The sequence below is a fragment of the Alternaria conjuncta genome (genome assembly GCF_024043145.1).
Source record: "Alternaria conjuncta strain BMP 0040 chromosome Unknown scaffold_8, whole genome shotgun sequence".
In the NCBI taxonomy this organism is placed as follows: Eukaryota; Fungi; Ascomycota; class Dothideomycetes; order Pleosporales; family Pleosporaceae; genus Alternaria; species Alternaria conjuncta.
Genome location: NW_026250097.1, coordinates 1,558,166 through 1,585,012, shown reverse-complemented (window position 1 = coordinate 1,585,012; position 26,847 = coordinate 1,558,166). Strand labels below are relative to the sequence as shown.

At 51.0% G+C, this 26,847-nt stretch overlaps 12 protein-coding genes across 12 annotated transcripts; 7 read left to right on the top strand and 5 right to left on the bottom strand.

Moving 5' to 3' along the window:
- Positions 1-535: 535 nt before the first annotated feature.
- On the bottom strand, positions 536-1,333 carry NTF2 (Nuclear transport factor 2; the record flags this gene model as incomplete). The annotated part of the gene is made up of 6 exons (XM_051470578.1): positions 536-649; positions 686-799; positions 849-920; positions 976-1,040; positions 1,132-1,152; positions 1,330-1,333. The coding sequence occupies 6 exons, from the start codon at positions 1,331-1,333 to the stop codon at positions 536-538; spliced, it is 390 nt and encodes a 129-aa protein (XP_051326066.1).
- Positions 1,334-1,944: 611 nt separating this feature from the next.
- On the bottom strand, positions 1,945-3,136 carry J4E85_006337 (uncharacterized protein; the record flags this gene model as incomplete). Its single annotated transcript, XM_051470577.1, has 4 exons — positions 1,945-2,370; positions 2,419-2,673; positions 2,731-2,793; positions 2,846-3,136. 4 exons carry the CDS (start codon positions 3,134-3,136, stop codon positions 1,945-1,947), a joined length of 1,035 nt encoding a protein of 344 aa, XP_051326065.1.
- A 905-nt stretch (positions 3,137-4,041) lies between these two features.
- On the top strand, positions 4,042-5,360 carry J4E85_006336 (uncharacterized protein; the record flags this gene model as incomplete). The annotated part of the gene is made up of 3 exons (XM_051470576.1): positions 4,042-4,253; positions 4,305-4,962; positions 5,010-5,360. The coding sequence occupies 3 exons, from the start codon at positions 4,042-4,044 to the stop codon at positions 5,358-5,360; spliced, it is 1,221 nt and encodes a 406-aa protein (XP_051326064.1).
- Positions 5,361-6,459: 1,099 nt separating this feature from the next.
- On the top strand, positions 6,460-8,449 carry J4E85_006335 (uncharacterized protein; the record flags this gene model as incomplete). Its single annotated transcript, XM_051470575.1, has 2 exons — positions 6,460-6,573; positions 6,626-8,449. The coding sequence occupies 2 exons, from the start codon at positions 6,460-6,462 to the stop codon at positions 8,447-8,449; spliced, it is 1,938 nt and encodes a 645-aa protein (XP_051326063.1).
- Positions 8,450-9,080: 631 nt separating this feature from the next.
- Positions 9,081-11,037, top strand: J4E85_006334 (uncharacterized protein; the record flags this gene model as incomplete). The annotated part of the gene is made up of 3 exons (XM_051470574.1): positions 9,081-9,118; positions 9,432-9,703; positions 10,127-11,037. 3 exons carry the CDS (start codon positions 9,081-9,083, stop codon positions 11,035-11,037), a joined length of 1,221 nt encoding a protein of 406 aa, XP_051326062.1.
- Positions 11,038-12,359: 1,322 nt separating this feature from the next.
- On the top strand, positions 12,360-14,101 carry J4E85_006333 (uncharacterized protein; the record flags this gene model as incomplete). Its single annotated transcript, XM_051470573.1, has 3 exons — positions 12,360-12,364; positions 12,389-12,714; positions 13,206-14,101. The coding sequence occupies 3 exons, from the start codon at positions 12,360-12,362 to the stop codon at positions 14,099-14,101; spliced, it is 1,227 nt and encodes a 408-aa protein (XP_051326061.1).
- Positions 14,102-14,228: 127 nt separating this feature from the next.
- Positions 14,229-15,022, bottom strand: J4E85_006332 (uncharacterized protein; the record flags this gene model as incomplete). Its single annotated transcript, XM_051470572.1, has 2 exons — positions 14,229-14,524; positions 14,575-15,022. 2 exons carry the CDS (start codon positions 15,020-15,022, stop codon positions 14,229-14,231), a joined length of 744 nt encoding a protein of 247 aa, XP_051326060.1.
- Positions 15,023-16,874: 1,852 nt separating this feature from the next.
- J4E85_006331 (uncharacterized protein) lies at positions 16,875-17,789 on the top strand (the record flags this gene model as incomplete). Its single annotated transcript, XM_051470571.1, has 1 exon — positions 16,875-17,789. The coding sequence occupies one exon, from the start codon at positions 16,875-16,877 to the stop codon at positions 17,787-17,789; it is 915 nt and encodes a 304-aa protein (XP_051326059.1).
- A 1,631-nt stretch (positions 17,790-19,420) lies between these two features.
- J4E85_006330 (uncharacterized protein) lies at positions 19,421-20,806 on the bottom strand (the record flags this gene model as incomplete). The annotated part of the gene is made up of 1 exon (XM_051470570.1): positions 19,421-20,806. One exon carries the CDS (start codon positions 20,804-20,806, stop codon positions 19,421-19,423), a length of 1,386 nt encoding a protein of 461 aa, XP_051326058.1.
- Positions 20,807-20,937: 131 nt separating this feature from the next.
- On the bottom strand, positions 20,938-21,462 carry J4E85_006329 (uncharacterized protein; the record flags this gene model as incomplete). Its single annotated transcript, XM_051470569.1, has 1 exon — positions 20,938-21,462. One exon carries the CDS (start codon positions 21,460-21,462, stop codon positions 20,938-20,940), a length of 525 nt encoding a protein of 174 aa, XP_051326057.1.
- An 848-nt stretch (positions 21,463-22,310) lies between these two features.
- J4E85_006328 (uncharacterized protein) lies at positions 22,311-23,142 on the top strand (the record flags this gene model as incomplete). Its single annotated transcript, XM_051470568.1, has 3 exons — positions 22,311-22,353; positions 22,409-23,006; positions 23,058-23,142. The coding sequence occupies 3 exons, from the start codon at positions 22,311-22,313 to the stop codon at positions 23,140-23,142; spliced, it is 726 nt and encodes a 241-aa protein (XP_051326056.1).
- A 545-nt stretch (positions 23,143-23,687) lies between these two features.
- J4E85_006327 (uncharacterized protein) lies at positions 23,688-25,028 on the top strand (the record flags this gene model as incomplete). Its single annotated transcript, XM_051470567.1, has 6 exons — positions 23,688-23,942; positions 23,995-24,171; positions 24,222-24,349; positions 24,398-24,466; positions 24,516-24,663; positions 24,720-25,028. 6 exons carry the CDS (start codon positions 23,688-23,690, stop codon positions 25,026-25,028), a joined length of 1,086 nt encoding a protein of 361 aa, XP_051326055.1.
- Between the last annotated feature and the right edge of the window lie 1,819 nt (positions 25,029-26,847).

Here is a 26,847-nt window from a genome sequence, read left to right as displayed (position 1 = left end):
ATCAAGAGAATAGGAGAGGCGAAGTGAAGTAACGCCGATGCTTGCGAGTAAGAGACAGAATGCCCTGACTTTTGCCGCGCGACGAGGCCATGGTCGTTGTAAGCTAAGCTCCAGGTCCGAGGAAGGCGTGGAGCTTCGCTTCGGCAAGTGAGCGCGGGGCGGAGGAATGGCGGCAAAGCTCTCTTCCGCGTCATGCACGGAAAACAAACCCGCCGCATGGAAAAGGCTTATGCATATGCACGATGATAGATGTAATTCGAGACGCTGTAGGAGGCTGCAAAGAAGGCAAGTCGATTTTGAAGATTTAGCTCAATCTACCTGTGTAGAACTCGTGAGTAGCTACACTCCCAAAGATGACTGCGTCAAGCATCAATCCTCGATCCCATCCGCACCTATGTTGCCTCCGCCAAAATGCTCAAAACTCATAAGAAAATCGCGTCAGTCGTGTTCAAAGTCGCTAAGACTCAGTGACTCTCTATGCATGCCCCCGAAGTCACCAGTGTGGTGAGATCAAGCTCAAGAGCGAGCGGATAGCCTACGCGGCGGGGTATACGAGACGGAAAACGTCGTTCAGAACGAACCAGTTGCCATCAGCGTTCTTGAGCTGGAAGGCCTGGGTGAAGCTCATTGGCTTGTCCTCGCCCGCAAGCTGTTCAGTGTTAGTCGAGGCCGGGTGTAACAATACATGGGAACGACTTGCCAAAAGCGCACCGGTGACGAGCACAAGGATACCGTCATCGGCGGAAGGCTGAGCGTCGACCGTGTCGGTACGGTGTTGTATCTGCTGGAATGGCAGGTTCTTCCCTGCATTAGCCCCGTCCCTGTTTCGTGGGCAGACTCGTCGTTACCTGGAGCTTCTCTACAATGGCAGCTGAACCCTGAGTGCCTTGCGCCTCAAAGGTGAGCATAGAAGTCTCCTTCTATAGCATTTGTCAGCCGACTGCTGCTTTGCGCACACGGTAATGAGTCGCATACGTAGAGGGCACCGAGACCAGCGCGGTTCTCATCGAAGGTCTTGTAGTAGAACTGAACGAACTGCTCTGGAACAAGGGTCAGTCGCGGTTTGATGGATAGAGCGATCGTGCAGAGGATGTCGGCGGGGTTGTGCTTGCTGTATCCGGGGGTACATACGAGCGATGGCGTTGAAGTCGGCTGCAGAAAGAGTTAGTTCTGGAGCGAGTACATAATGTTGCGAAGTGAGCATGAACATAGCATCATGTCTTAGAACCCCCGCATCTTCCTAACACAGCCTTGCGCCCACGGTCGCAAGCTATACACGTCCGCCGAGTGCGCATCGAGGCCGTGGTGGGGTAGTGGTAGGCAACTTACACATCTTTGCGATTTCTCGAACGTGGCTTGTCTGATGAAGAAAAGAGTCGGCTACGGGGTGGCTGCGAGGTACGCGACGGCAATAGAGCGATGTGACGTGGAATTCTCGAGAAAGTGTTTGGGCTTTTGCTGTCACTGCCCGCCATCGATGGGCTTCGTTGGTGGGGCAGCCGCTAGGCTTGGAAGAGTTCGGCCCGGTTTTCAGCCGAAGCCTGCCATTTTCTTCGAGGCTTCGCGCCTGCTCTTTCCTCTCACACCAACGCTGGCCATCAACAGCTTCATGCAGCACCCATGTTGTGGTCAGCGTCGCGTCGCAATACTCATCGGTAAGTCATTACTATCTCTCCCAACTCCCTGCATTATGATGATCAACACAAACGATAACTTCCGAGTCAAAGACGGTGAAGTCCAAAAAATTTCAAGCTCAACAGGCTGATTGCCCATACACATTCTGTATTGTCTATTACATGAGGATTGCATATGCTAACATGTCTTCTTCAGATTGCCATGCACGCGACCGACTTTGCCGCTCAAACAAGCGCGCCGCCCAAATAGTGTACATAGCCAATCGAATACCGTTGTTGCCTTCATCCTTCCAAACAATCTATCTACAATTTACAATCCCTTCTTCTGGAAAGACTTGACAGAGTCGACAATCGACTGCTCGAAAGTCTTGTACTTGAGGCCAAGGATGTCGATGGAGCGCTTGTTGTTGTATGTGTAGAGACCCTTCTCAGGTGTGCCTTCTGGGTAGTCGCCGCCGGGTGTTGAGTCGCTCGGCAGGTCCTTGAAGTCGGGGAAGTTCTTCTTGATGATCTGGCATAGCTCCTTGTTGGAGAAATATCCGGCCGTCACGAAGAAGCGCTTGTTGGCTGCGTCCGGCTTCTCGAACGCAGCTACGTGTGCCTCTGCGACGTCGCGAACATCCACCCACAGATGCACACCGCTGGGTGGGATCTCGTCCTTGAACTTGCCTTGTGCCGCCGAAAGGATGCGCTGGTTCGAGGTGTTCATGTTGTCAAGACTGTCGAGAGCGTGTACCTGCTAGCATGTCAGCGATTGTATCGCAGCGTGCGTTGTAAGACTTACAATCGGTCCAAAAACCATCGGTGGGTTGATCGTGGAGACTGTGAAGTTGGGCTTCTCCTTCTCGACGAATTCCCACGCAGCCTTCTCAGCAAACGTCTTACTCGCTCTGTATCCCATCATGGGGTTCTCCGTGGCCTCTTCTTGTGTGATAGGGTTCCAGTCGTCCTCGGAGTATGCGTGTCCTGGCCAGAAACCTTTGCTTCCGTTTACGATGGCGGCGAACGAGGATGTGATGACGACATTCTTGACGGAGGGCTACACGGTCTCATTAGCATGCGAATGGAAGTTGTGAACTCTTCAGATCCAACATACTGCGCTCTTCTTGATCGACTTCAAGATGCCAGTTGTTCCGATGACAGCAGGGTCAATCAGGTCCTTGTTCTTGTTAGCCAGCTACTCCATGTTTTCGTCTCCCAAGCGCACTCACTTTCTGGACATCGGTGACATTGAAGTGGAAGGGGCTGGCTGTGTGCAGCACAGCCTCGAATGGAGGGTCTGACATAACAGCCTTCTCGAAAGCATCTGGTTGAGCGATATCCGGAACAATCGCGAAGCTCAATTGGCCCTTGTCAACGTAGCTCTTGTATGATTCCTTGATCTTGTCCGCCTTCTCCTGGGTGCGCACCGTGGTGACTACACTGTGTCCATGGTCTAGGAGGATATCGAGGGTGTGCGCAGCGATGAAGCCGCTTCCTCCTGTGAGTAGTACTCTTGTCATGTTGTTTGTAGGTAGCAAAGTCTGGTGTTTTGGTGTTTAGGGCGTCAAAGTCTAGACTTGAAGCTGTGCGGGAATGACAGCATATATGTAGCTATGACATACCACCTAGCGCGGGGTAGAGCTTCCCCGAAGTTCGGATTTACTCTCTTTCGCCGTTGTAACTGCCGCCGTCGCTTACGAAACTTGCGTTCGTTCGTGGCTATATCCGCGGCTCGTTCTCCAAAGTATTGCGTCATGTCCGTCATTCATCGATGGGATACTTTTGGTGGGGCATACTGCGTCTTCGTGTCGCCTTCTCGTGGTACAGCGAACAATTGCTGATCTGCAGCTTCCGGTCTCTTCGGTGTTCCAAAGGGACTGTGGACCTCCCAATAAACCCCACAGCATAGCCATATCTTCATGTTCCACTGGTTGAAGCTGCCTTTTCACGCCTTGCGCGCCTGCACACCCAAATTGTGTTCGCGGATTTCTCGTGCGTTAGGATAACTTGGAAACCGACAGCGCGCAATCGCAGTTAAGATGTAGTGGTGTGAGGAAAGGATGACTTGGAAGCTCGCGGCTTCCAAGTTTCCTTGTAACCACATGGCTCTCGGCGTCACATCGGGTGGCGCGCCTCTTATCGAGCAAGGGCCCCACCATAGCTTGAGATGCCTCCCACATGGCTTACCCGCCACCCTCAATTACTCTTCCAATCCCATCGAAGCTCCATCCTCTAAGCTTCGCTTAGCTGCTCCCGGCGTCTGAACATGGATATGTCGGGGCTGAGAAAGGGTCCAACGGTCATTAATGAGCGGCGTGTGATTGCGGGGCAAGTGGACATGATGAGGGGCAAAGTTTTCTTCTGTTCAATTGCTTCGTTCTGATTACTCGTTCTTTCCTGAGCTATTCATACTATCGCATTGAAGATGTCGTCACTCAAGAGAAGCCCTCCATTCCGCGCCGAGCACGTTGGCTCATTGCTCCGCCCACAGGAGCTTGTGCAGAAGCGCTACGATGTTGCCTCTGGTAAATCAAAGCCAGAGGAGCTCGTTCCTTTGGAAGACAAGTCTGTCGCAGAGGTCGTCAAGTTCCAGCAAGACTGTGGACTGAAGGTTGTGTCGAGCGGAGAGTACACTAGGTCAATAGTCCCGATGCTGCTAGTCCGAGTCTAGACTGACCTTTCATGCAGGCACATGTTCTGGGGTACCTTTTTCGAAACACTTCATGGCATGAAGGAACTCCAGCTTGGCGTTTTGAAGGGCTACAACAAGGACATGTTCCGCGCCTATGCGCCGGACGTTAAGTCTTTCATGGAAGCGAAGGAGGTGCCGAACCATGTCACCGTCTGTGTCGACAAGATCAAGCACCCTGGCACTTCAAGCAACCAGCGTGAAGTGGACCTGATGAAGAGCCTTTTACCCGAGAGCGAGTGGAAGAACATCAAGATCACTCTGATCTCGCCATCCTGGTATCACTTCCGTTACATGAGCGGAAGAGCGTACCCCAAGGAGATCTATGCGAATGACGAGGAGTACTTCGAGGATGTCGCAAAGGCATACCAGGAGGAGCTTAAGATCCTCCACGCGCAGGGTATCAGGAACATCCAGATCGATGACCCCAACCTGGCCTACTTCTGCTCGGAAGACATGCTTGCAGGCTGGAAGGCTGACACAACTAACGAGAAGACTGCCGACCAGATGTTTGATGCCTATGTCAAGTTTTATAACAAGTGTTTCGAACGCCCTGCGGACATGCATCTCGGCATCCACCTGTGCCGCGGAAACTATGTAGGCAGCAGACATTTCTCTGAAGGTGCATACGACAACATCGCAAAGAAGATGTTCCAGGTACGCTCATCTCCTTGTTCACAATTATGAAGCGCTGATCTTGGTAGGACTTGAACGTGGACACATACTATTTGGAATACGATACACCACGTGCCGGAGGATTCGAGCCGCTAGCGCATCTTCCCAAGCACAAGAACGTCGTGCTTGGTGTAATCACATCAAAATTCCCCAAGCTCGAGGACAAGGACGAGATGATCGCCAGGGTGAACCAGGCCGCTGATTGGATTGCAAAGGGCACCGGCCAATCGCGCGAGGACGCCATTCAGCAGTGCTGTGTCAGCCCACAATGCGGTTTCGCATCACACGCGGAAGGCAATTCGCTCGGTTACGAAGACATGAGGAAGAAGCTACAACTCGTCAGGAGCATTGCCGATGCCGTGTGGCCGGGCCAACCATAGACGCGGGAATAACAGATAGGGGAGTTTTCGAGAAGGCGCAGGTACCGAGCGACAGAACGTAGGCCTTAACGCATGCGACTAGAACGAGCATTAGAAGGTGTTGTGGAGTCAGCCGAATGCCGAATTCAACATGGCGTTCGTACGGTGGGTGGAGTCGTAATTGAGTCAGTTCACTGTGTGCCTCGTGGCGAAAAAGAAAAAGGCGGTTCCTGCGGCAGTGCACCTCGCACCACGTGGTATTCCGTCATCCTTCTCGGCGAAGAAGTCGGCAATCTACAGAACCACGTTATATCCGTTCGCATCCATCGCAGTGCCTATCGTGAAGCCCAGGTCCAGAGAGTCTTCAATGCGCGTTGCTGCTAACACGTGTTAGGCGCTAGCGTCCGCTGTCCCTGGCCGTTGACTCCACACCCGTGGAGTTCCCTTCCGAAGCGGGAGGAACGTCCGGCAATTAGGAATTGACGGACCAGGGTAAGCGTCCTTGACAGGAGAAATCATCATTTATCGACCTGGACTTCTGGGTCGGTGCGGGACGCAACGGGGAAAGCGTTCTCACTCCGCGGATGCGTGTTGCCACAACTTCCGTGGATACCACGATGAACGGCGAAAGATTGAAAGCGACTGAAGCAGGCTGTGCATCCGCCGCTACGAGATACGTTACTTCGAAAGTAATACGACCACCAACGCTACTGAGCTCACGGATCCATGAGCGCTGTTGTCGGTCTCCAGGTCCCAATGGTTCCAAGGTTCCGTCCCGTGGCGCAAATTGCAACCTGCAAGGTACCCTAGAAGGACCCGTATGATCTACGTGCCGGACCGAATGAAAGCATTGTTTTCCAGACCAAGAAGGGATCAACCACCGCGACTACTGAACACCACCTGTTTGGTAAGTATCTCGCCAATGGTTTTTCGTCCGAGGTAGAAGTCGTTCGGCATTGCAAGCCACCACCGGAAAATAGGGGGATGCCGACCTACGCGGTTCGTAAAAGATATAAAAGTCAGCAAGGCTGCACAGGGTAGGATCAAGCAGGCCACTTTACAGCCTCTGTCATTCTTTCTTTAAATACCCACCCGAACAGCAAAGTAATACCTAATCACCATGTTCTTCCCCCGCGTAATCGGCTACACAGTCGCAGCCTTCGCTTCCCTTGCGGTGGCTGTCGACCTGACTGGCTATGAATACGTAGTCGTCGGCTCTGGTGCAGGTGGTGGTGTAAGTCCAAGAGTACCTGACTGGATGTAACAAATACTGACCATTTCCAAAGCCTCTGGCCGCCCGCCTCGCCCTTGCCGGTCACAAGACGCTTCTGATCGAAGCCGGTGACGACCAAGGTGCCAGCCAGAACTACACCATTCCTGCTTTTAACGCCAGGGTTTCCGAAGACCCCAACCTGAGCTGGAACTTCTACGTCAAGCACTACGCTGATGAGCAGCGCCAAGCTCGCGACTACAAGACCTCCTACGAGACTGTCGATGGAGGTGAGTACACCGGTCTCAGCCCACCTGAGGGCTCTACCATGAAGGGTACGCTTTACCCTCGTACCGGTACTCTCGGTGGATGCACAGCCCACAACGCTCTCATCGCCGTGTACCCCCACCAGTCCGATTTCGACAATGTTGCTGCCATCACTGGTGACGACTCTTGGTCAGCCAAGAACATGCGCAAGTACTTCGAGAAGCTCGAGCACAACCACTACCTCCTCCCCGGTCAGAAGGGCCACGGTTACGAGGGATGGCTCGGAACCTCATACGCACCCATCGACATCGTCACCTCCGACCCCAAGCTTCTCAGCTTGGTTGGCGGTGCCGCTTTCGCCCTTTCCAACATGACCAACGCCATCGTCAACCTTGGTACTCTTATTGCTGGTGATGCCAACGCCGACACCGAGAGCCGTGACAAGTCCAACGCTCTCTACCAAATCCCTCTCTCCACCACCGACGGCAAGCGCACTGGATCCCGCGAGTTCGTTCTCGCTGTCCGTGACGCAAAGAACGAGGACGGCAGCAAGCAGTACCCTCTCGATGTCAGACTCAACTGCCACGTTACCAAGATCACTTTTGACCAGGACGTTACTCCTCCCCGCGCTACCGGTGTCGAGTTCCTCGACGGCCAGTACCTCTACAAGGCCAGCCCCAAGAACACCGGCGCAGCTGGTGAGCCCGGTTCTGCCACCGCTTCCAAGGAGGTCATCGTCGCCGGAGGAACCTACAACTCTCCCCAACTCCTCAAGCTCAGCGGTGTCGGCCCAGCCGACGAGCTGAACAAGTTCGACATCCCCGTCGTTGCTGACCTCCCCGGTGTCGGAACCAACCTCCAAGACCACTACGAGATCAACGTCCAGGGCAAGGCTCCTTCCGACTTCTCCGCCCTGAACGGCTGCACCTTCGGCAACACCGACGACGACGCCTGCATCGACCGCTGGGAGAAATCCATCCTCGGCAACCGCGGCATCTACGCTTCCCCAGGTCTCGGTGCCACCATGTTCTACAAGTCCAGCGTCTCCGAGCGCGACGAGTACGACATCTTCGCCTTCGGTGGCCCCGTCAACTTCCGCGGTTACTTCCCCGGCTACAGCTACAACGCCACCTCCGAGCACGACTGGTTCACCTGGGCCATCCTCAAGGCGCACCCGCGCAACAACGCCGGAACCGTTGCGCTCCGCTCTGCCGACCCTCTCGACGTCCCCGAGATCACTTACAACTACTTCGACACCGGTGTTGGCGACTACGAGAAGGATCTCACTGCCCTCACCGAGGCCGTCGACCTCGCCCGTGACTCCTTCAAGCGCCAACTCGTCCCCATTGACGAAGTCCTGCCCGGCAAGGACGCCAACACCCCCGAGAAGATTGCTCAGTACGCCAAGGACACTGCTTGGGGTCACCACTGCTCGTCTACCTGCCCCATTGGTGCTGATGACGATGAGATGGCTGTTCTTGACTCCAAGTTCCAGGTCCGTGGCGTTGCTGGATTGAGGGTTGTTGATGCTAGTGTTTTCCCTAAGATTCCTGGTACTTTCACTGCTGTGTCTACGTACATGGTTGCGGAGAAGGCGGCGGATGTTATTCTCGCTGCTGCTGAGGAGGCTTAGATGGGGGTGGGATCGGAGATGATCGCTTGTATATATTGATGATGTAGTGACTTGGTCATGAGAAGAATATGATATTTGTTCAATAATTTGGTACTTTCAGGATTCCATTGAGATCTTTACGCCTCATGCTGATAGCTACATGAATGGAGTTCCCCCGCTATACATTGGTGCTCCACTCCGACACTCAGGAGTCGTTCAGAACGCGATAGGATTGTCGCAGTTTACCAAAACGTTGACGAAATCAGGGCATTTCTACGTAACCTGAGACTAGAATCTATTCATTCAAATATTCGGACGTTCGAGAGAGCAATACATCAAGTGTGGAGCCTGGACTGCCAATGTATTCGTCATCACGTGATTGCACGCACGCCGTCGCATCAGCACATGAGGCTAACCAGATCGAGTTAGCGATAGAAGTCTTCCCGGCGTATCTTTTCGGATTATTTGACTGCGACGCCTTGAAACTCATCATGAAGGCTGAAAAAGAGTTCCAAAGGTCTTCTGAGACTCTACCACCTTTTCCCCGTTTTCAAAATCACTTTCTGGAAGTTTGTTGTTGTGTTGTGTCCGATTCTGTACTTAAATGGACCAGAAAAGGCTTGGCGGCGGAGCTACGACCCCTTCGCCTCCGATGGCCGACCCCACCAACGTGAGTCTGCCTGCTGGGCGGTAGCTTGGAGTCAGTCCTCAGGCTGCAAGGCCACCCCTGCCGGTCCCTCATTGTCCGCCATGCAGCCTTGCTAACGTACAATGACGTCCAGTTTCTCGACGCAGCAACGAAATCGGCCCACCCTAATTTTGTAAACTTCAGCGACAAAAGGTATTCGCAATTCTTTCCATATAGAACATCACATACTCTAGTCCCACACATCATCTTGCATGGGTACTCCGTACAGCAATCGAGCTGCACACGCGAAGCGTCCATTGCAATTGCAGCTACGAAATCCACTTGTACGGTACTGACAGCACTACGCACTAGTAGCATCTGGAACGAAGCCGCTTCAGACGTCGATGGGCAGGATGCTCTCTATCACGACGCGAATAATTCATATCCTGAGTCCGACATCTTCGTCGATTTCGATGGTCACGTCGCGCACCTCGACAGCTGCACCAGCTACTTTTCCCAGGATGCCGCACATAGTGGCTTCGTTTCCTTGGGTGATATAGAACTCGACAATACCCTCGGTGTCGCTGTCACTGCTACGCAGCCGCTTCAGTCGCTTTTTGACGGCGGAGATGTGCAAGATGAGAACGGTTTGACTAATCTCTGGCCTCCACATGGCGTCCCTGCTGACCAAGATGCTGTTTTGGACCATACCGATGCAGAGCTTCCGGACTTTGGCCTATGGATGCAAGATGCAGAATTCCTCCATGCAGGCCCAATCCAGCAGCCAGAGGATCATCTGCAGATATCGACGTTACAACGCAGCCCATATAGTGACTCGTCTACATCGACCGAATATCAAAGACTGCTGCAAATAGTTCGGCGTTGGCTCTCCGATCATGCATCTCGGCCTTATCCTTCACAAGCAGAGAAGAAAAGTCTTGCTGAATCTACCGGATGCTCTGTGGATCAAGTCAAAACCTGTTTCACAAACACTCGAGCCCGCGAGAAGCACTGTAAGCCTGATATATTGTATTATCATGTCTTGACTACCCTGCTGACATTACATCTAGTGTTTGACGGCCATGCCAAGGTACAAAATGGCCAGGTTCCGTCCAATACCGGACTGCACGCCAACATGTCGGCTCGGTCAAGCTACGCACAACCTGTATCCATGTCTTTCGCTGATGACAACGTTACCTGCTCGCCTGCAACGAACACGGGCGACATCAATTCATGGCCTTGGCCGTTTGACCCAGGCTATTCCACGCCAGACAGCAATCAAGACACTGAAACCCAGGTCTACCAACATCCTGCAGCAAACCCAGCGCGTCAGGAAGCGTTCAGTGCGTCCGGTCTGCAGGAAGCTGCCATGCCAAAGCGCAAAGGTCGGAGGTATCACGCTCAGCGACACCAATACAGCACGAGCGAGCAACAGCCTGTTGCTCCACAGCAGATCTCGTCCTGTCCCAGTTTCCAGGAACCGGAGAACAGATTTCCCTGCACTGTATGTGTCAAAGCCTTCAAGAACGCTTCGGACTGGAAGAGACATGAGGCTAGTGTGCACGGCTATAACGATCGAGAATGGGTCTGCATGTTGACGGACGCATTCAAGCTGCAGTCCGAATGTGTCTTCTGCCTGGAGTCAATGGACTCGATCGATCATCTTGACAAGCATGCAATCGATCCCTGTTCGAACAAGTGCACCGCTGAACGTAGTTTTCCTCGCAAGGATCTTCTCAAACAGCACGTCTTCCTTGCGCATCTCGCGGATGCACCTCCGCCGATCAAGAAGAGGTTTGAGGTACCCAAGGAATGGTCAAGAAGTTTGATTGTCTCGCCCGGTGGACCTGGATCATGCTGGTGTGGATTCTGCGGGTGCATGCTTGAGACTACCGCGAAGAGAATGGATCATGTCGCGCAACATTTTCGCGAGGGTCAGAACATAACGAGTTGGATTCGAATGGAAAGTGTTAGTCGTTGAGTCTTTTTCGGCGTCTCTGTTACTGTGTCTCTTAGCGCACTTGCGATCATCGTCATGAAATGCACGAAAATACTTTTGGCCGTCTTCGCCTAATGTGATTGTTATCAGTAATCTTAAATGATTACTATCGCGCCCGCTTTTCGTTCCTTGTACTCCTGTTAAAGCCAGAGTTCCTTGTTAACTTTACATTTAATGTACTAGCACTAGATAAACTAGATAATCTAAATAATTAACTAGATAACTTATTACTTATAATAGCTACTTAGCTATTTTTACTATATTTCTTTACTTTTTTTATTTATACTAATATTAGATAAAAATTTTATATTTAGCTAAAATAGCTAGTACTTACTTATATTATACTTTATTATTAAATATAGTACTTAAAATAGCTTACTTATAAAGTATTAGCTAAAAGCTTAGTAGCTAAAGTTAATAAACTAAATTTAATACTACTATTTTTTTAGTAATTAGAAAGTTCTTAGCTACTAAGTTATTACTTATAAAATATTAGCTATATATACTATATTTATATTTTTAGTATATATAATATACTTTAAATCTTTTTAAAAAAAAAAAAGTACTTTTTAGTATTTTAAGTTTTTATATAATATAATAGTATAGTAGTAAAATTTTTAAAAGAAATAAGTTTAAAAATAATAATAAAATAGTAATAAGTAAATTTTAGCTTTACTATTTTTTTTTTTACTATAATAAACTTTATAAGAAATAAAAGTATTATTAAAATATTAAATAGTAGTAATATACTATAAAAGCTAAGCTTAGTAGCTAAGTTAATAGTAAGTATATTAAAAGCTATAGTATATATATAGTATACTTAAGAAGTAGTACTTATAGTAGTTACTTTTTTATTACTTTTTCTTTTTTTTAACTTATACTTATATATAATTTTATTTTTTAGTTTTATTTACTTTATTTTATAGTACTATAATAATATAAAGTAAAATAAGCTACTTATAACTTTTATAATATTAATAATTTTAATAAAAAGATACTTTTATAAATAAGAGAAATTGTAAGTATAATACACTAACTAGGTTCCTTGTTTTTCTTTTGTACAGCTGCGCAGGTGGGCCGTCAGCCGAGCGCGAGTGCGCGCCTTCGCGAGGCGGGGCCACTTCGTAGCGTGGAGGGCACGCGAGCGCGTCACCCAGCGCAGCCGGTACTCTCTAGATTACCCCAGAACTGCATTGCGATGCAGTCATGCTATCAGCGCTTCGACCGAGCATCATACTGCGACATTCGTTTCGCGCAAATGCGCGTCTTGCGTCGACCCAGGGCTCTCGAGCCCTCACAATAACATGTCGTGGTAACTACTGCGCGGTCCCAGCCTCGTCAATAAGCCAACGAAAGCAGGCAGCCCGATCGATCGCGAGGACCTATTCAAGTACACGAACGGACGTTTCTTAGCGAACGAGAAGAAGGCGGTTGATCGCAGATATGTAACATTCGACTTAGATCAGCTTTGCGCCGTAGCTGCGACTACTGGTGGGCGGTACTCGCCCGTGTGCGCAATCGACAAGATGGAAGGGGGGTTCAGTAAAGCACTTCTTTTACGCAGAGAGGATGGAAGCGAGGTCGTTGCGAAGATACCTTTCCCTATCGCGGGGCCACCAAAGTACACCACGGCGTCGGAGGTGGCTGTTCTCATATACCGTACGTCCTCGTTATTCTGGAAAGCCTGCGTGACGTCGGCTCATCGTATCGTTGTCGACAGTAAACAAGTATACTCAAGTCCCAGCACCGAAAGTTCTAGCATGGAACGCTGATCGGTCAAACCCGGTCGGTGCTGAGTACATCATCATGGAAAAGGCTCCTGGGGTTCAGCAATACGAAGTGTGGGGAGATTTGAACGACTGGGAGTGATTCAAATTCTTTGGCCAATTGACCGAATACGAAAAACAGATGGCTGAAATTCGGTTCCCGGCAAGTGGAAGTCTTTACCTTTTGGAGTCAATGACAGAAGGCGACACACACGTCGCTCTGGGCCAAGAGACTGACCCTGTGGGAGAGTCCTGCATAGGCCCCTCATGCGAGCGAGGATGGCATATTACGGAAGCATTAGCAAGTGCAAGCCCTCGATTTGATCGGGGGCCGTGTAAGTACGATCATGGATGATTCGCGTCATAGCTGACTTTATTTATCAGGGCCGGATTTGTCTTCATATGGAACTGCTCTCGTCGAACGAGAACTCGCAATTCTGCAAAATCGCACTTCCGATGCAACATTTGATTCACCGCGAGGAACTCTCGATGAGCAGATCGATACTCTTAATATGACCAAAGAGGTCATGTCTCGACTGAACGACCGCACGCTCATCGGAAAGGTTTCTGAGCCGGTGCTATGGCACACAGACCTCCACATGGGCAACATATACGTGTCAGGGCGGATGCCACCACAAATCTCATCGATCATCGACTGGCAGTCTATTGTAGTCTCGCCACTGTTCTTGCAAGCACGATTTCCGAAATTTCTCACAGTCGATGATGACTACAAATTGGGTACTATCAAGCTTCCAGACCTGCCGCCTGATCTAGACAAAATGAATGCTGAAGATAGGGAACTGGCTGAGTACAAGTTTCAGCAAGCTAAAGAAGCAAAGGTGTACGAAGTCAGTACCGCAGCCACGAATATGCGGGTTTGGAGGTGTTTGCTGATATCATCATTCCTCCGCGAGCTCTTCACTCGATGCGGAGAGGTATCGGAAGAGGGCGAGATACCACTTCGCGCGTGTCTCCTCCAGGTTGTTGATTTATGGGACGAAATTGGCTTCGAAGGCGAATGTCCGCTCAACTTCAGCGAAGAGGATGTGCAAAGGCTTGAGCAACAGTTCGAAAAGTACAGTAACTACCACAAAGTACACGAATTTGCGAGAGGAATTCTCAATGCTGATTTCGAAGGCTGGATCAATCCGATGTTGGACTTTCCTGCGAAACAACAGCAGAACAAGGAATTGCTAGAAGAGTTCGTGCGCAGGAGTAGTGAGTTTGGCATGACACCGGAAGAGATGAGGAGAATTTGGCCGTACTCGGAACGAGATTGATTCAGGAATCTGGGAGCGTCGCGCATCGTCGTTGAGTTAGAGGCAGTTACCTGGTAGCTTACAAGATCCTAGCATATAAAACGACGCAATACTTCGATTCGAAGCTTCACAAACAGCTGAAAGACCTTCACGTTTGTGCGTTCACTGCTGCCGCTTTCTCATCACTAGTGGCATCCGCGCCATCTGCTTCCTGCTTCGACCTGTCGTGGGCGGATTTTCCCTGCGCTACTTTCGGAATGTACTCTGGTGACTCAAGTTCTCTTGCCGGTAGAGCCCCATACAGCTCGGCAGGCCCATGACTATCAGCGCATTTCGCATTAACCTCACGGTTTCTTGTATCTCCCATCATTTCACCAGTGCCGATGTGGTGTTGTGTCCATTTCTGTTCGTGGCCGGAAGTGTCCCAAGAATAGGTGGGCGGTGCTATACGCAGTCAGTAATGAGACTCATCTGTTTCATGTTATGAAGCGTACGTGAGAATCCGTTTGATGGTGCGAGACCAGTTGTTGTTGTAGGCGATGCCAATTCGGCTTTTGGTATCACCTGGCCATTGGCTGCCTCTGCTTCGGCATTGCCTTTCTTGTTGCGCCGGCGGCGAAACAGGAAGAACACCACTGCGGCGATGATAATTACGCCGGCGAGTGATCCCCCGACAGCACCTCCAATGACCCCACCAGAGACTCCCTCAGAACTGGCGGAAGCTGTGGCTGTAGGCGTATCACTAGCAGGCGCAGACGTACTGACAGCGGTCGAAAATGCCGTCGGTGCAGGAACTGTGGATGAGAGCGCAACGTTCAAGTCATGGAAGTAGTAGTACTGGTCGGGTCGGTCCCAGAACGCTGGCTCCAGTTGCCCCTCTGGACATGTCGAGTTGTTCATGCACGCATCTTCGTTGCAACATCCGTAGAACGTCGGAGCCATCGAACAAGTCCAGAATGGTGTCGTTCCACCACAAGATGCGCCAGGTGATATGTTGTTGAGTCTTGGATTTCGTCCCGCTGGTTTTAGTGCATCGCCGAAGCAGGCATGCTGGCACGGATCTGACATGCAGCATCCCACGAACTTTGTGCCCGTCTCGCAGACGTACCTAATCACTGTTAGTTTCGTACTTGGCAGCGCTATTCAGTCACGCTTTAGCGTTGAAGGTCATGTTCGTTCTGATGTCAGATCGTCGACTCACCAAGTACCACCATCTGGACAGAAAAAGTCCCCCGGCTCAGCTGCTGCATAGCTGGGATCTGCCATGTCGAAAACCTCTTTTTGAGTATGAGAGAACGGAAAATTGGCAGCAAATCAAGGCGGCAGAGGAAAAGATAACAAGAGATCAGACTGAGATATCGACCTACGAAGGTGTGCGCAGCAACCCCCAGGCACCCGGCATGCTTAAGAGCTGGCTATCGCAGACCCAAGAACGCCAAGTAATCGCAACCCAAGACATATATTGCTGTTATGACGCAGTTGCAACGGCCATGGCAAGATATGCCCTGAATGATCCAGTGAAGGACCCCCTGGCGGCCTATTCGTCCTTCATGGCTGCAGAATGGGCTGTCATGCGAGCAGCGTTCGCATACGGTAATCCAGACGCCACCGGACAGGGGACAGCTCGCATAGCAAGCCTATAGAAGGCTCGGAGACTGAGCAAGACAGAAAGCTGGGGCCGGTCAGACTGGACTCAGGTGGTGATCAGACCTCAAGATGGCATGTGGGGTGGTTTGTCGAAAGCGCGCTGGTTGGCAGGAATATGCATTTTGCCATATGCTCATACATGCGTTAAGCAAGGGCGTGGTCAATACTTGGAGTGTGAGCGGTATGTCCGCTGCAAGGGTTGCCCTTTCAGATAACGGGTATCTCCCCTCCAGAAGTCCACGTCCTCATGCGACTGGAAAATGTTGCTTCGTTGCGCCCATGAGGCCAGGGTAGGATGATGAGCAGCCTCTGGAACAACGAATTTACCTTCCTTTATCACACCGCAATGCCTTCTTGACGGTTGGAGCTTCCCTTTGCAGCAGCTCGTCCTTGGTTGAGTGAAATGGCATAAGATAACATGTTTGTCGTAGAAATGCATCTGCGTAGGCGATGTACGAGGCATATGACGCTCATCTCTGAGTGGCATGCGATGTCCTTATCTGAGCATGACTGAGTAGAGTAAGAGCAGTAATGGCTCTTGTATGAGAACAATGCATGTTGGCGGCCCTTGCGTGCCCTTCCTTCGCTGTTTTCTCGGAGGTCTTCCCAGACATATCCCCGTGTGTTAGTCGCTGAGGCCCACGCTGCCGCGATGTAAAAGCGCTTCGATCCATGTAATTGCGGACAGTATTTTCCAGTTACTCATACCATCTGTGGGGGTTTTGTGAGTGTTCTCGTAGATGTTTTAGGAGTGAGCGTGCTGAATCTGCCGGGGCGCGGTAATTCCTCGGGCAAACTAGGCAAGAAGGCTGCCCCGCACTGGCACCCCGCGCAGTACAGCGTACCTTCTTTTGTCTTTTCCCAAACCGCGCATTACGGAGTACCTAAGACACGTCGCACTAACGTCAATATTATCTGATGCTTGTTTCTTCATTGCCAAAGCTTCGTACGGTAAAGTCGACACTATCGACGGTGCTGCTTCGATCAGATAGAAGAACAGCTGACCCCCTCTGATCAAAGCCAGCACAAGCCGCTCCAAGATGGCAGTGTTCAAAGATAACATGCATCATGTAAGTGGAAATTTGTAAATACGTATTGCATCACTCATGTAAGTTACTAGCCTATCTCTGCGTTTCAAGCAGCCGCAATGCCAGAGCTATTCAGTTCAATGCCTTCCAGTCCACAGATCCATGTGCAATATCTCGCCCCAGGACATAAACTCATCACTCCAGAACAATTCCACACATCAAATCCAGAGAGTATTGGAGGAAATCTGGCGAAAATGTCACCAACGGTAGCAGTAAAATGGGGACACCATGCTTCTCTCATCGAAGCCAAGAATATGTTGTATGTGGCTGAAAAGACATCAATTCCCGTCCCAAAACTATATGCAGCATATGCATACGGACCTATAGACCGAGACCTTAATGATCATGCGACCGTATACGATGTATATATCTTTATGGAGTTTATCGAAGGCGAAGACTTAGGGAAGGCATGGGATAAACACACCTCCACCGAGAAACAAGCAATCTCGGCGGACCTCAAGAAGCACATGGACGAGCTGCGCTCTCTTCCGCCAGCTAATTACATCGGATCTGTGGACGAAGGACCAGTCACTGATAACATGTTAGAATGGTCTACGTCTTGTCGCGGTATATCATCACGCCCATACCAAGCCTTTGGTAGCGTATTTCTAACTAGACGTGCAGGTCCGTTCAAAAGCATAGAAGACTTCAATGCTACAATAATAGACGCCTTTGTCACGAAGTCCAAAACCCAGATTGGCCCTTACGCCCGCGGCATGCTCAATGCGCATAAGCATGGTATCGTCTTCACCCATGGGGATCTCAGGCCTGACAACGTCATCGTCAAAGATGGTCGTGTGGCTGCAATCATCGACTGGGAAATGTCAGGGTGGTACCCGGAATATTGGGAGTTCGCCAAGGCATTCTACATCGAGTGGTTCGTCAATGATTGGGGATCGCATTTACTAGGCGTTCTTGAACCTTATTACTGTGAGCAGTTGATGCATGCCAGATTGATGGAGGTTTTGTGGTAGTTGATGATAGAGCTGCTGCTACTGGGGTTCATAGGGCAATCTGGGCAACTGGCATTCTTTCCATTGATCTCATGCTACGTTCTTCTTGAGATCGTTCTCTACGCTTGGATTTGCGGTTTGGTTGGCATCGTAGACATATGAAATCCTACGGTGGCACCTTCAACGATGAGACCACCGCTTACGGTAAGGCAACCATTTTCGGCATTGCATCCACACCCCAAAAGCCGCGAGGACTACAGCCGGTACACCAACCCCAATTCCAACTTTAGCGTCTGTCGACAGTCCTCCTGTTGAGTTTTCTGATGACGGTGCGATAGCCGCTGTTGCTGTCTGAGAAGTTTCGCTGGGCGTTGATGTAATAGTCGGGTTGGATGAACGCGTTTGCAACGATGTAGGAATCGGAGTGCTGTGCGGCGTGTATGATGAAGACGGGGTATCCTCGATCTTCCCTGAGTCCGAGCGTAAGATAATCGTTCCGTCTTCGTTCACATATACACCAGAATGGTCGCTGCAACATGTAGTGTTGCCTTTGCCGCAGCAAAAGCTGCCATCGGCACAGTGCGAGACGTGGGTGTAATCTGGTTGACGGCCTGGGGTTTACAGTCAGTGCTCCGCGGCAGAAGGTTTTGGTGATGATGCGTACCGCAAGCGTCCCACAGGGGACTACATCCACTGCCCTCTTCGTCCCAGTTCTGATGTGTACATGCGACCACGAAGTACTGCCCTTTCCAGTAGTCGCTGTAGCAAGCGCCTTGGATACATACATCGTCTGCATAGCCGTCGGTTCGATCGAGATAGCAACACATGTTTGACCCGGGACAGGGCCGTGGAACCATGTCTAAGAGTCCATCGCTTCTATAGCAAACGCCATAGGTAGGTAACGCGAGAGCGGACAAAAGCACGAGATAAATGAAGGGTAAGAGTGACGAGGCGTGCTGTGATGCCATTTTCTCAGCAGGAGAGTGAAAGAGAGCGACCGGACAAAAAGGAGCATTCGTAGCGACTTTTGAGTGACAGGACACGAATATAAGGAGGAGTTATTTTACCTGTACTTTGCAAGTATATACATGTCTGGCTTCTGGCGCAGTGCGCCTCACCGGTTTGTGAGAGCTTCTCAGACACGTGGACACGTACAATTGCCCTGTCAGCTATAAAATCGCGAGGCCAGAGGCTGTATTGCTTTAAGTCGAAGTCGTGTAACTGCTCGACGTACTGTGTCGTGGCTTGCGCCGGGTTAAAGGCCGGCAGTCGCATATCCTAGCAAGTGCTCGACGCGCTCTCCATCGCGCGCGCAGCGATGAACATTTCTCATCCCTCCACCTTACCATCAGTTGCTGCCCATCTCTGTCGATTGAGTTTCGTCGCAATGCGTGCTGTCACTTGCTGAGGGTAGCGTTATTGTCTCAGGAGAGGTGAGAAAAGAAGTGAGGCAGCTGCGTGTCGGCCAAGCGGCTGATTACATGGCCCCGGGGAGGACCTCACACAGCCACCACGCTAAATCAAAAGGAGTAGATCGTGACGAGATCACACGCCCTTCGTTCAACGTGCAGCTCTGCTATACGATACCAGAATACTTAAAACGGTAGATAAGCTTCGAATCGAGCAAATACTGAAGGTTCATTTTTTTTGTCCTACAGTATCGAGATCTTCCTCCACGGACGAGCCGGAGCCAGAGCTAGAGCTTCACCGGCCATATAGCCGTTCATGTAAGCTTCACCAACAACCGCGAACATGTCCTTTCTCGGTCGAAGTATGATCGGGAAATTGCAGCCAGAGATGATGAAGACCACATCACGGGACCGGGCCTCTACTGGGCCAATCCCAATATATCCCTGCTTCGTCACGAAAAGCCGCCGTTGTCGCATAATGTTTCTCATCGTCGGCGCTCTCCTATCGTTCCGTACGTTACCCCCACCAGTAAGTGTCGTCATTACGATCGAACTATGCCGTGAAGTGGCGAGGTCTGCTCTTTCCGCTGACACTATCTGTCGTGCCTCGGTAGACAAAAACTTCGATTGAAGGATGAAGTCGAAAGCCTGATCGATGAATTCACCATCGCGCATGGCAGCGACATCTACGTCCCATACCTCCGCGATACTGTCGAACTGTATGCCTAATACCGTCATCACACGTAAATCCTGGCTGAAGGAACTATATGGCTCCGAGTTGCCAGCTGCACGATAGCCATGTCCTTGGAGCACTGCCATGACAATAGACCCCGGATAGCATAGCTTCATCAGTAGATGGCGATTGACAAGTAGAACCGGCTTCTTTGCGTACGCCTCGCGACGCCAATCCGGTACCCATGACGGTAAGCCATCGTTACTATGAATGCCACTGGCCGCCAGTAGGATGTCAAGTCGACCTTCGTTTGCCATGATGTGATGTGCAGTCTCTCGGTACACCTGATCCATTGACTTGCCGTAATCAGGTGTCACGGAGATACCTTGAGTGTCGCCCACCAATCCCAATGCAACGAATACCTTGTCCTTTGGATCCGTGGACGCGCGATCCCAGGTATTCCAAAGCAGTGAAGATAGCGAACTCCCGTTGACTCTTGCTTTGGCAAGATTTATCGCCAGTGTATAACGTCTTCGCAATGTATCCCACTGCGACTTTCTTTTCATGCCTTCCAGGGCGTCTCCAATATCGTCCCATGCTTCGGAGTAATCCATGGCCATCTGAAACGTTTTCCATTCAATGATCGTGAAGCCACATTGTAGTACTGCATCCGAAGCACACCATATTTCCTGTACAATCCAGGTTCGCTCCCACCAAGGGCGAGTAAGTAGCTCATCGAGGGCCTCCCAATAGGGCTCCCATTCATTCTTGAAATACTCGTCGTAGGGACCGCCGTGCGAATTGTACAGTAGGGGCACGCCTGTCACGGCGAAATCGTGCTTTGCAGCTTCCGCAGTTTCTTCAGCCTCCGTGTACATATCGAACTCTTGCCTTCGGCGCTCACGCAGCTTTTGCAAGCGCGGGCTTGGGTCTCGTTTTGGTTTTGGTTTTAACATTGATTTCGGTTTTGGTCTTGGTTCTGGTTTTGGCGGGTTAGGTATGGGCGGGTCGACTATTGGCGTGTCTGGTTTCGGCGGAAATGGGGTTGGCCACTTATGCTGATGAAATCGCCGCGTCAGCGATGTGTTCACTCGTAGGAGGCAACTTTCAGTCTCTCCCAATAGGTTGGGCTGTTAGCTGATTCAGGTACCTTTTGATCAAACTTAGACTTAGCTGTAGCCAGCATCTCCAAAAACTCCATGGCCTGTTCACTCGACTCGGTGGCTGGTCCAATCCACACAATCACGCGCGTCGCATTTCGGTATATCTTCCTCATAATAGCGACTTGACTATTTCGCTCAGCAACATCTTTCTGGTTAATGCAAATAGCGTCTATCCAAATCTTGCGCTCTTGTGATGCATGGCGAAGATGCTCGAGTGCGACATAGAGGGTGGCAGTGACCAGTAGCGAAGAACCGTCGATCGTGACGGATCGCGTATGGTCATCTGTCCCCCAAGCATACGACAGGCACTCGTACTTGGGATGCGAGTTGATGTCGGCATGCTCGATACCGAGTTTGATAGCCGTTCCCCGCTCTCCAGGAAGAATGGTGATGAGGCGGATATGATCGGGCGCAGCCAGGCTCTCGTATTGATAGGATGGGCAGTCCATGACTATACCATGGTCTTACCAGTTGGACGAATTCGCGACTTCAGCTATTGCAGAAGCTATCTCGACACTGCCAAGCTCAGTTAAGAGACCGATAGCTAGGCTTCAACTGAGCGCACAATTTGAGAACCTGGAAGTTCGTTCACTCAGCTGTGCTAACAAGGCAATTCATCGAAGCTTTCTGCGTACCCGTTCAGGGTAACTTGTGTAACACGTACTCGATGCGAAAGGATGACGAGACTGAGGGGCTCTTGGTGTTGTGGACATGTTATTATCGTCTGAGCTATACCCAATGGAGCTAGGATGCGGGGAGATTTAGGGACAGCTGTCAAGGCCAAATTGCTCTCCACATCGAAACATCGAAACATCAAGGTAAGGGACCGAGGCTAAAAGCAGCCCTAGAACACCGAGCGCGTCAACGGCGATGTTGCGGTGGCATCATACCTATCGCGAAGCTCTCAATAGCGCGTCGCAATATGAACTCTAATCGCAGACGTGATCCTTTCGCGCGCGTCGAAAGTCGCGTCGTTTCATGACGACATGGTGCACAAACCTCCTTAGGTACCTCCACTCCGCCGCCATCTTAGCCGTAGTTCTGCCTACGGAGAATTCGCGTCCACGAGCTCTGTCGCAGGTTAATCAGGATTGGCACGCGCTAACCTCTCGGCTTCATCAAATCGACGGAGAAACTGACGCCATGTGTGCCATTTTGAGGGTGCACAAGCACGCATGGACTGGATCTGGGGTACGATGAAGCTGGGCATTTTACATCAAAAGGGCGTCTCGCCTCTGGCTGCGTCGCTTGTGCGTTATTGACAAGACCTCGATATCTGATCACGATGCTGTCAAACATGATGACGCGATTGGCTCTGCCGTTGGCTATCCTCTCATTCTGTAGGGCTCTTACATGGACGGGACACATGCACACGTGACTAACAACAACACGCAGTCCTATCCTTCGTCAATGGTCTTCCCACCGATGCGCTCGTCGCACGCCAGTCGAAGAACCTCCGCATCCTGCCGCTAGGCGACTCCATTACCTGGGGTTACATCAACGGCGGCGGTTCAAATGGCTACCGTGAGCGGCTGCTGGCCGACCTCAAGTCTGGCGGCTACACCGTTGACTTTGTCGGCACGCAACAGTCCGGAACCATGGCGGACAAGGACAACCAAGGTTTCCCTGGCTACACCATCTCCCAGATCCGCGGCGTTGCTGCCGGCGGGCTTGCATTGAAGCCCAACGTCGTTCTGCTCCATGCCGGTACCAACGACCTGAACAGAGGAAACCCTTCCTCAGAGCCTGATGCTGATGCGCCGAGACGACTTGGACTCTTGCTTGATGACGTTCTGAAGGCAGTCCCCAACGCCGTTGTTATCGTGGCCAAGATCATCCCATCGAAGCAATCGGGTCTCAACGCCAACATCAAGACTTTCAACAACGCGTTGCCTGCTATCGTCGCTTCCAGGGTTAGCAAGGGATCAAAGGTTTCCATCGTCGATATGAACGTCCTCAGCACGAGCAGCGAGTTGAGCGATAACCTGCACCCGTAAGTATGAACGCGTTCATCTGGAGATCGCTCAGCTGACTGATCTTATAGGAATGTCGCTGGATACGCGCGCATGGGCGACATCTGGAACGCAGGCATCAAGGCTGTTGCCGGCTCGATCCCTGCGCCTGCTTAGTCGTTCCCAACTCTGGGCTTGCGGGGCTGGATTCCAACACATAGTAGTGTGGTAGAATAGGACACGAGAATCAATTCAATTCTCATGCCATGACTCCGATCTTTCCGATAACGCCACTTCCATCCCCATGTTCTTGACTACATCCCCACGAGGAGATGTCGATCCCCATGCCCCGGTACCATACGTCGTCCAAAGAAAGTGGTCAGGTTGGTGAAGTAATCTCAAGCCTTTAGCCGAATGCGGGATCAGCATATTAGCTCCGCAACTGCCGACATTGCTTCGATGCCACGAGGTCGTACGCATTAGGTGAAGTTGTGGTGACCCTAATATGATTTCTTTGGTACAGATGGGGTCGGCAGTTGTACGTCGAATGCGGAAGTCAAGACGGATGGGCAAAGCTTCTGCGTGTGGGTCGCATGGGGTAGGTGTGTAAGCTTCATAGAACATTCTTTCAAGTACTTTATCTTCCAGTGCGTCTTCTCTGCATTCTTCTGTACTTCTCCATCATCTACAGATCCTGCCGTGAAGAGACATTGCGAATCGTCATGCTGTTCCCTACTCTCCTCCTCGCCGCCGTCGCGCAGGCTGCGCCTCAGTTCGGTGGCTCTCAGGGCTTCACGATGTTGCGATTTGGGTGCGCTCAAAATGTCATCGACCGTATCGATCCTTTGGTCAATCCAGGCCAAGCGCCGTCACCGCATATGCATCAGGTAGTTGGTGGAAATGCGTTCAACATCACTATGCAGTCGACGGATATCGCCAAGCTTGCGACATGCACTACTTGCGGGTACTCGGAGGATGTAAGTCCAGGCAATGAATACAAAACGATCAAGCTGACGGTTTGGGTGACAGCTTTCTAACTACTGGACCGCGAATGTCTACTTCAAGGCCCGCAATGGAACATACAAGCGCGTACCTCAAATCCCTAACAGGGATCTCTTCAACGACAAGTACACTGGAAAGACCACCGGGGGCTTCGTCGTCTACTACGTTTCTGGAGGCAAAGGTCAAGTCACTGCCTTCAAGCCCGTAAGCCATGTACCTCTACATGCAAATCCATTCTCTGACACAGCATACAGGGCTTCCGCATGCTCACTGGTGATGCCACCAACCGCGTGTCAAAGGGTATGAAGACTCAGACTTGCTTCCGATGCTACAACGCGCCCAACTTCGGTGGCGATAATGCCGCGCCTTGCCAGGATGCCAAGTGAGCATGCCCGTCTCGTTGTATTCATGACCATGCTGACGCTCCAAGACTCGACACTGAAGGCTTCCCTACGACACCCTGCCCGGGTGGTATCCGTAGCAACGTTCTCTACCCAACGTAAGTGGCCCATCACGCACAACCTCGTGCGCCACTGACCCGTTGACAGATGCTGGGACGGAAAGAACCTAGACTCGCCCGACCACAAATCGCACGTCGCGTACCCCTCCAACGGCCCGGCTTTGTTCTCAGGTACTGGCACCGGTGGCAATTGCCCGTCGACTCATCCCGTGAAGATCCCGCAGGTTATGCTCGAGGTAAGTCTCAAGACATCCACCATCTAGTCGTGTTTGCTAAGCTAACGTGCTTGCAGATCGTTTGGGATACCAGCAAGTTCAACAACAAAGCCGAGTGGCCTGCGGATGGCTCGCAACCCTTCGTCCTCTCTACCGGTGACAACACTGGATATGGACAGCATGGAGACTACGTCTTCGGCTGGAAGGACGACTCGCTCCAGAAGGCTATGGATGATGCCAAGGGCTGCATGGGTGCCAACTGCGGTAGCTTGAAGACGCAGCAGCCTGCTGATGGAAACAAGTGTCTTGTGCCCAACCGTGTAAAGGAAGAGCGCGATGGCTGGTTGACGGCGCTCCCGGGTATGGAGGGTATGCCGATGTTGTAGTGGAGTTTGGACTAGATCGAAACATCAACATAGTTGACCCGTTGTTTTCAATTGCAACTTGACAAGATGCAGCCTCCAGGCAGATAGCTGCTTTGTTTTGGACGTGCCGAGTATACGCTCTCAGTCATTCCAAGACCTATGATTGACTCTCTTGGTTGTCTAGACTCAGTATATATTCCAATACGCCGCCCAACATCTTGAACAGTACATTAGCGTTATAAGGTCGCTATGAAAGATCACGTCGGTGATTCTGGAAGCCGAAGGTCTTAATGTAGAGTCAGCACGCATCATCTCCTTGATGGCATCGGTGATCTCCCAACCAAGGCCGTCCTCAAAATCGATAGATGGCAGCGGTAAACCACCAGGAAAAGATCGCACAACCTCTTGGAAATTCCCTTCGTAAGTCTGGTCGTAGGAGGCATCATTCGCCAACGCCAGAACCATCTCGATAAATACACACCCAAGAGAAAATATATCCGATTTGGTGTTTCTTCTCCCCCACTCAGCCACTTCTGGTGCGCAATATCTCCTAGTGATACCTTGTGGGTTACCGGTGGTCGTGCTTCGGCCGATATCTCCGAAATCGTAAGAGAGGCCAAAGTCTGTATACATGACGTTCCCTTTGTGAATCAATATGTTTTGCGGCTTGATGTCTTTGTGTCTGACAGTTTGACGGTGAATGAAATCCAGAGCGGAGGCTAAACAACCGAATGCTTTACGCAAAACGAGATTCTGGTATGTGTTTTCCTTGCTGATTTTCTCGCCGAACAAATGGAAGCCTTGGTCGCGATAATTCTGCAAATAATCTGCCAGATCGCCGCCGTCCGCAGCCGGGTCAAGGATCATAGTAAGCTCTCTGCCCGCAATACGAGTGGAGAGTACCCTGACAATGTGATGATGAGATGCTAAGCGTCGCATGATCCGAATTTCGTTGAGAAGCTTTCGTTTCGCCTCTTCGATATTACGAGAATAGACGTTTCTGATAATCTTTCGTGCAAAGAAACAGTTCGTGCTAACATCGAAGACCATTTCAACACTGGCGCTGCCGCCATGACCGAGCATCCGTACGTGCTGATATCGTAATTGATCTTTCCATAGATCGTTATCTTGGTGAGATTCGAGACTATCGCTATTCCATACATCATAATACGTTGGAGTTCTGCGTGTATCAGGAGCCAGAGGTAAGTCTGGTTGAGTGGAGTTAGGGTCGACCCGATTTGCTTCATCTGCGATATATGAGGTTGGGGTAGTCGCGTTGGAGGAGCTTGCCGATTGTGCATTCTCCTCATGTGTGAGGTGCGATTCACTTGGCACAGTGGCTTGGTCCAAGCGATCGATCTTGGTAGGGCTTTCGTAAGTACTATGCTCTTCTCCGCGCGTTTCTAACATAATGTCTTTGTCATCACTGATGTGGTGAGCAGAGTTTGATCGCGTTAGATTGGTCGCCTTAGGAGCTTCGTGTATCCTCTGGGCGCTGATCGTAGAGAGTTTATGTTTGCCGTAGGCCTCTGATAAGTGCTGATGAGCGAACCGGCCAAGTAGTTGTTTGCCGTCGGGCGTCCTCGTGTCGTCAGACGAACTTCCCATTTCCCCCACAAGATCCATTCGTACAGAGAAGAAGCGGGAATGTAACGGTAGGCAAGAAGACTAGCAGAATGGCGCAAACCAGTTAGGTGATGACTGAGTCTGATCGAAGGATGGCGAGCGAAGGCATGCCACAGCAAAAGTATTCGGGAAGAAGGCTGAGTCTGATCCCCGTGCCAGGTCATATCAACAGCGCCACCATGCATGAGTGATTGGCCTGCATCCGATGGATCGC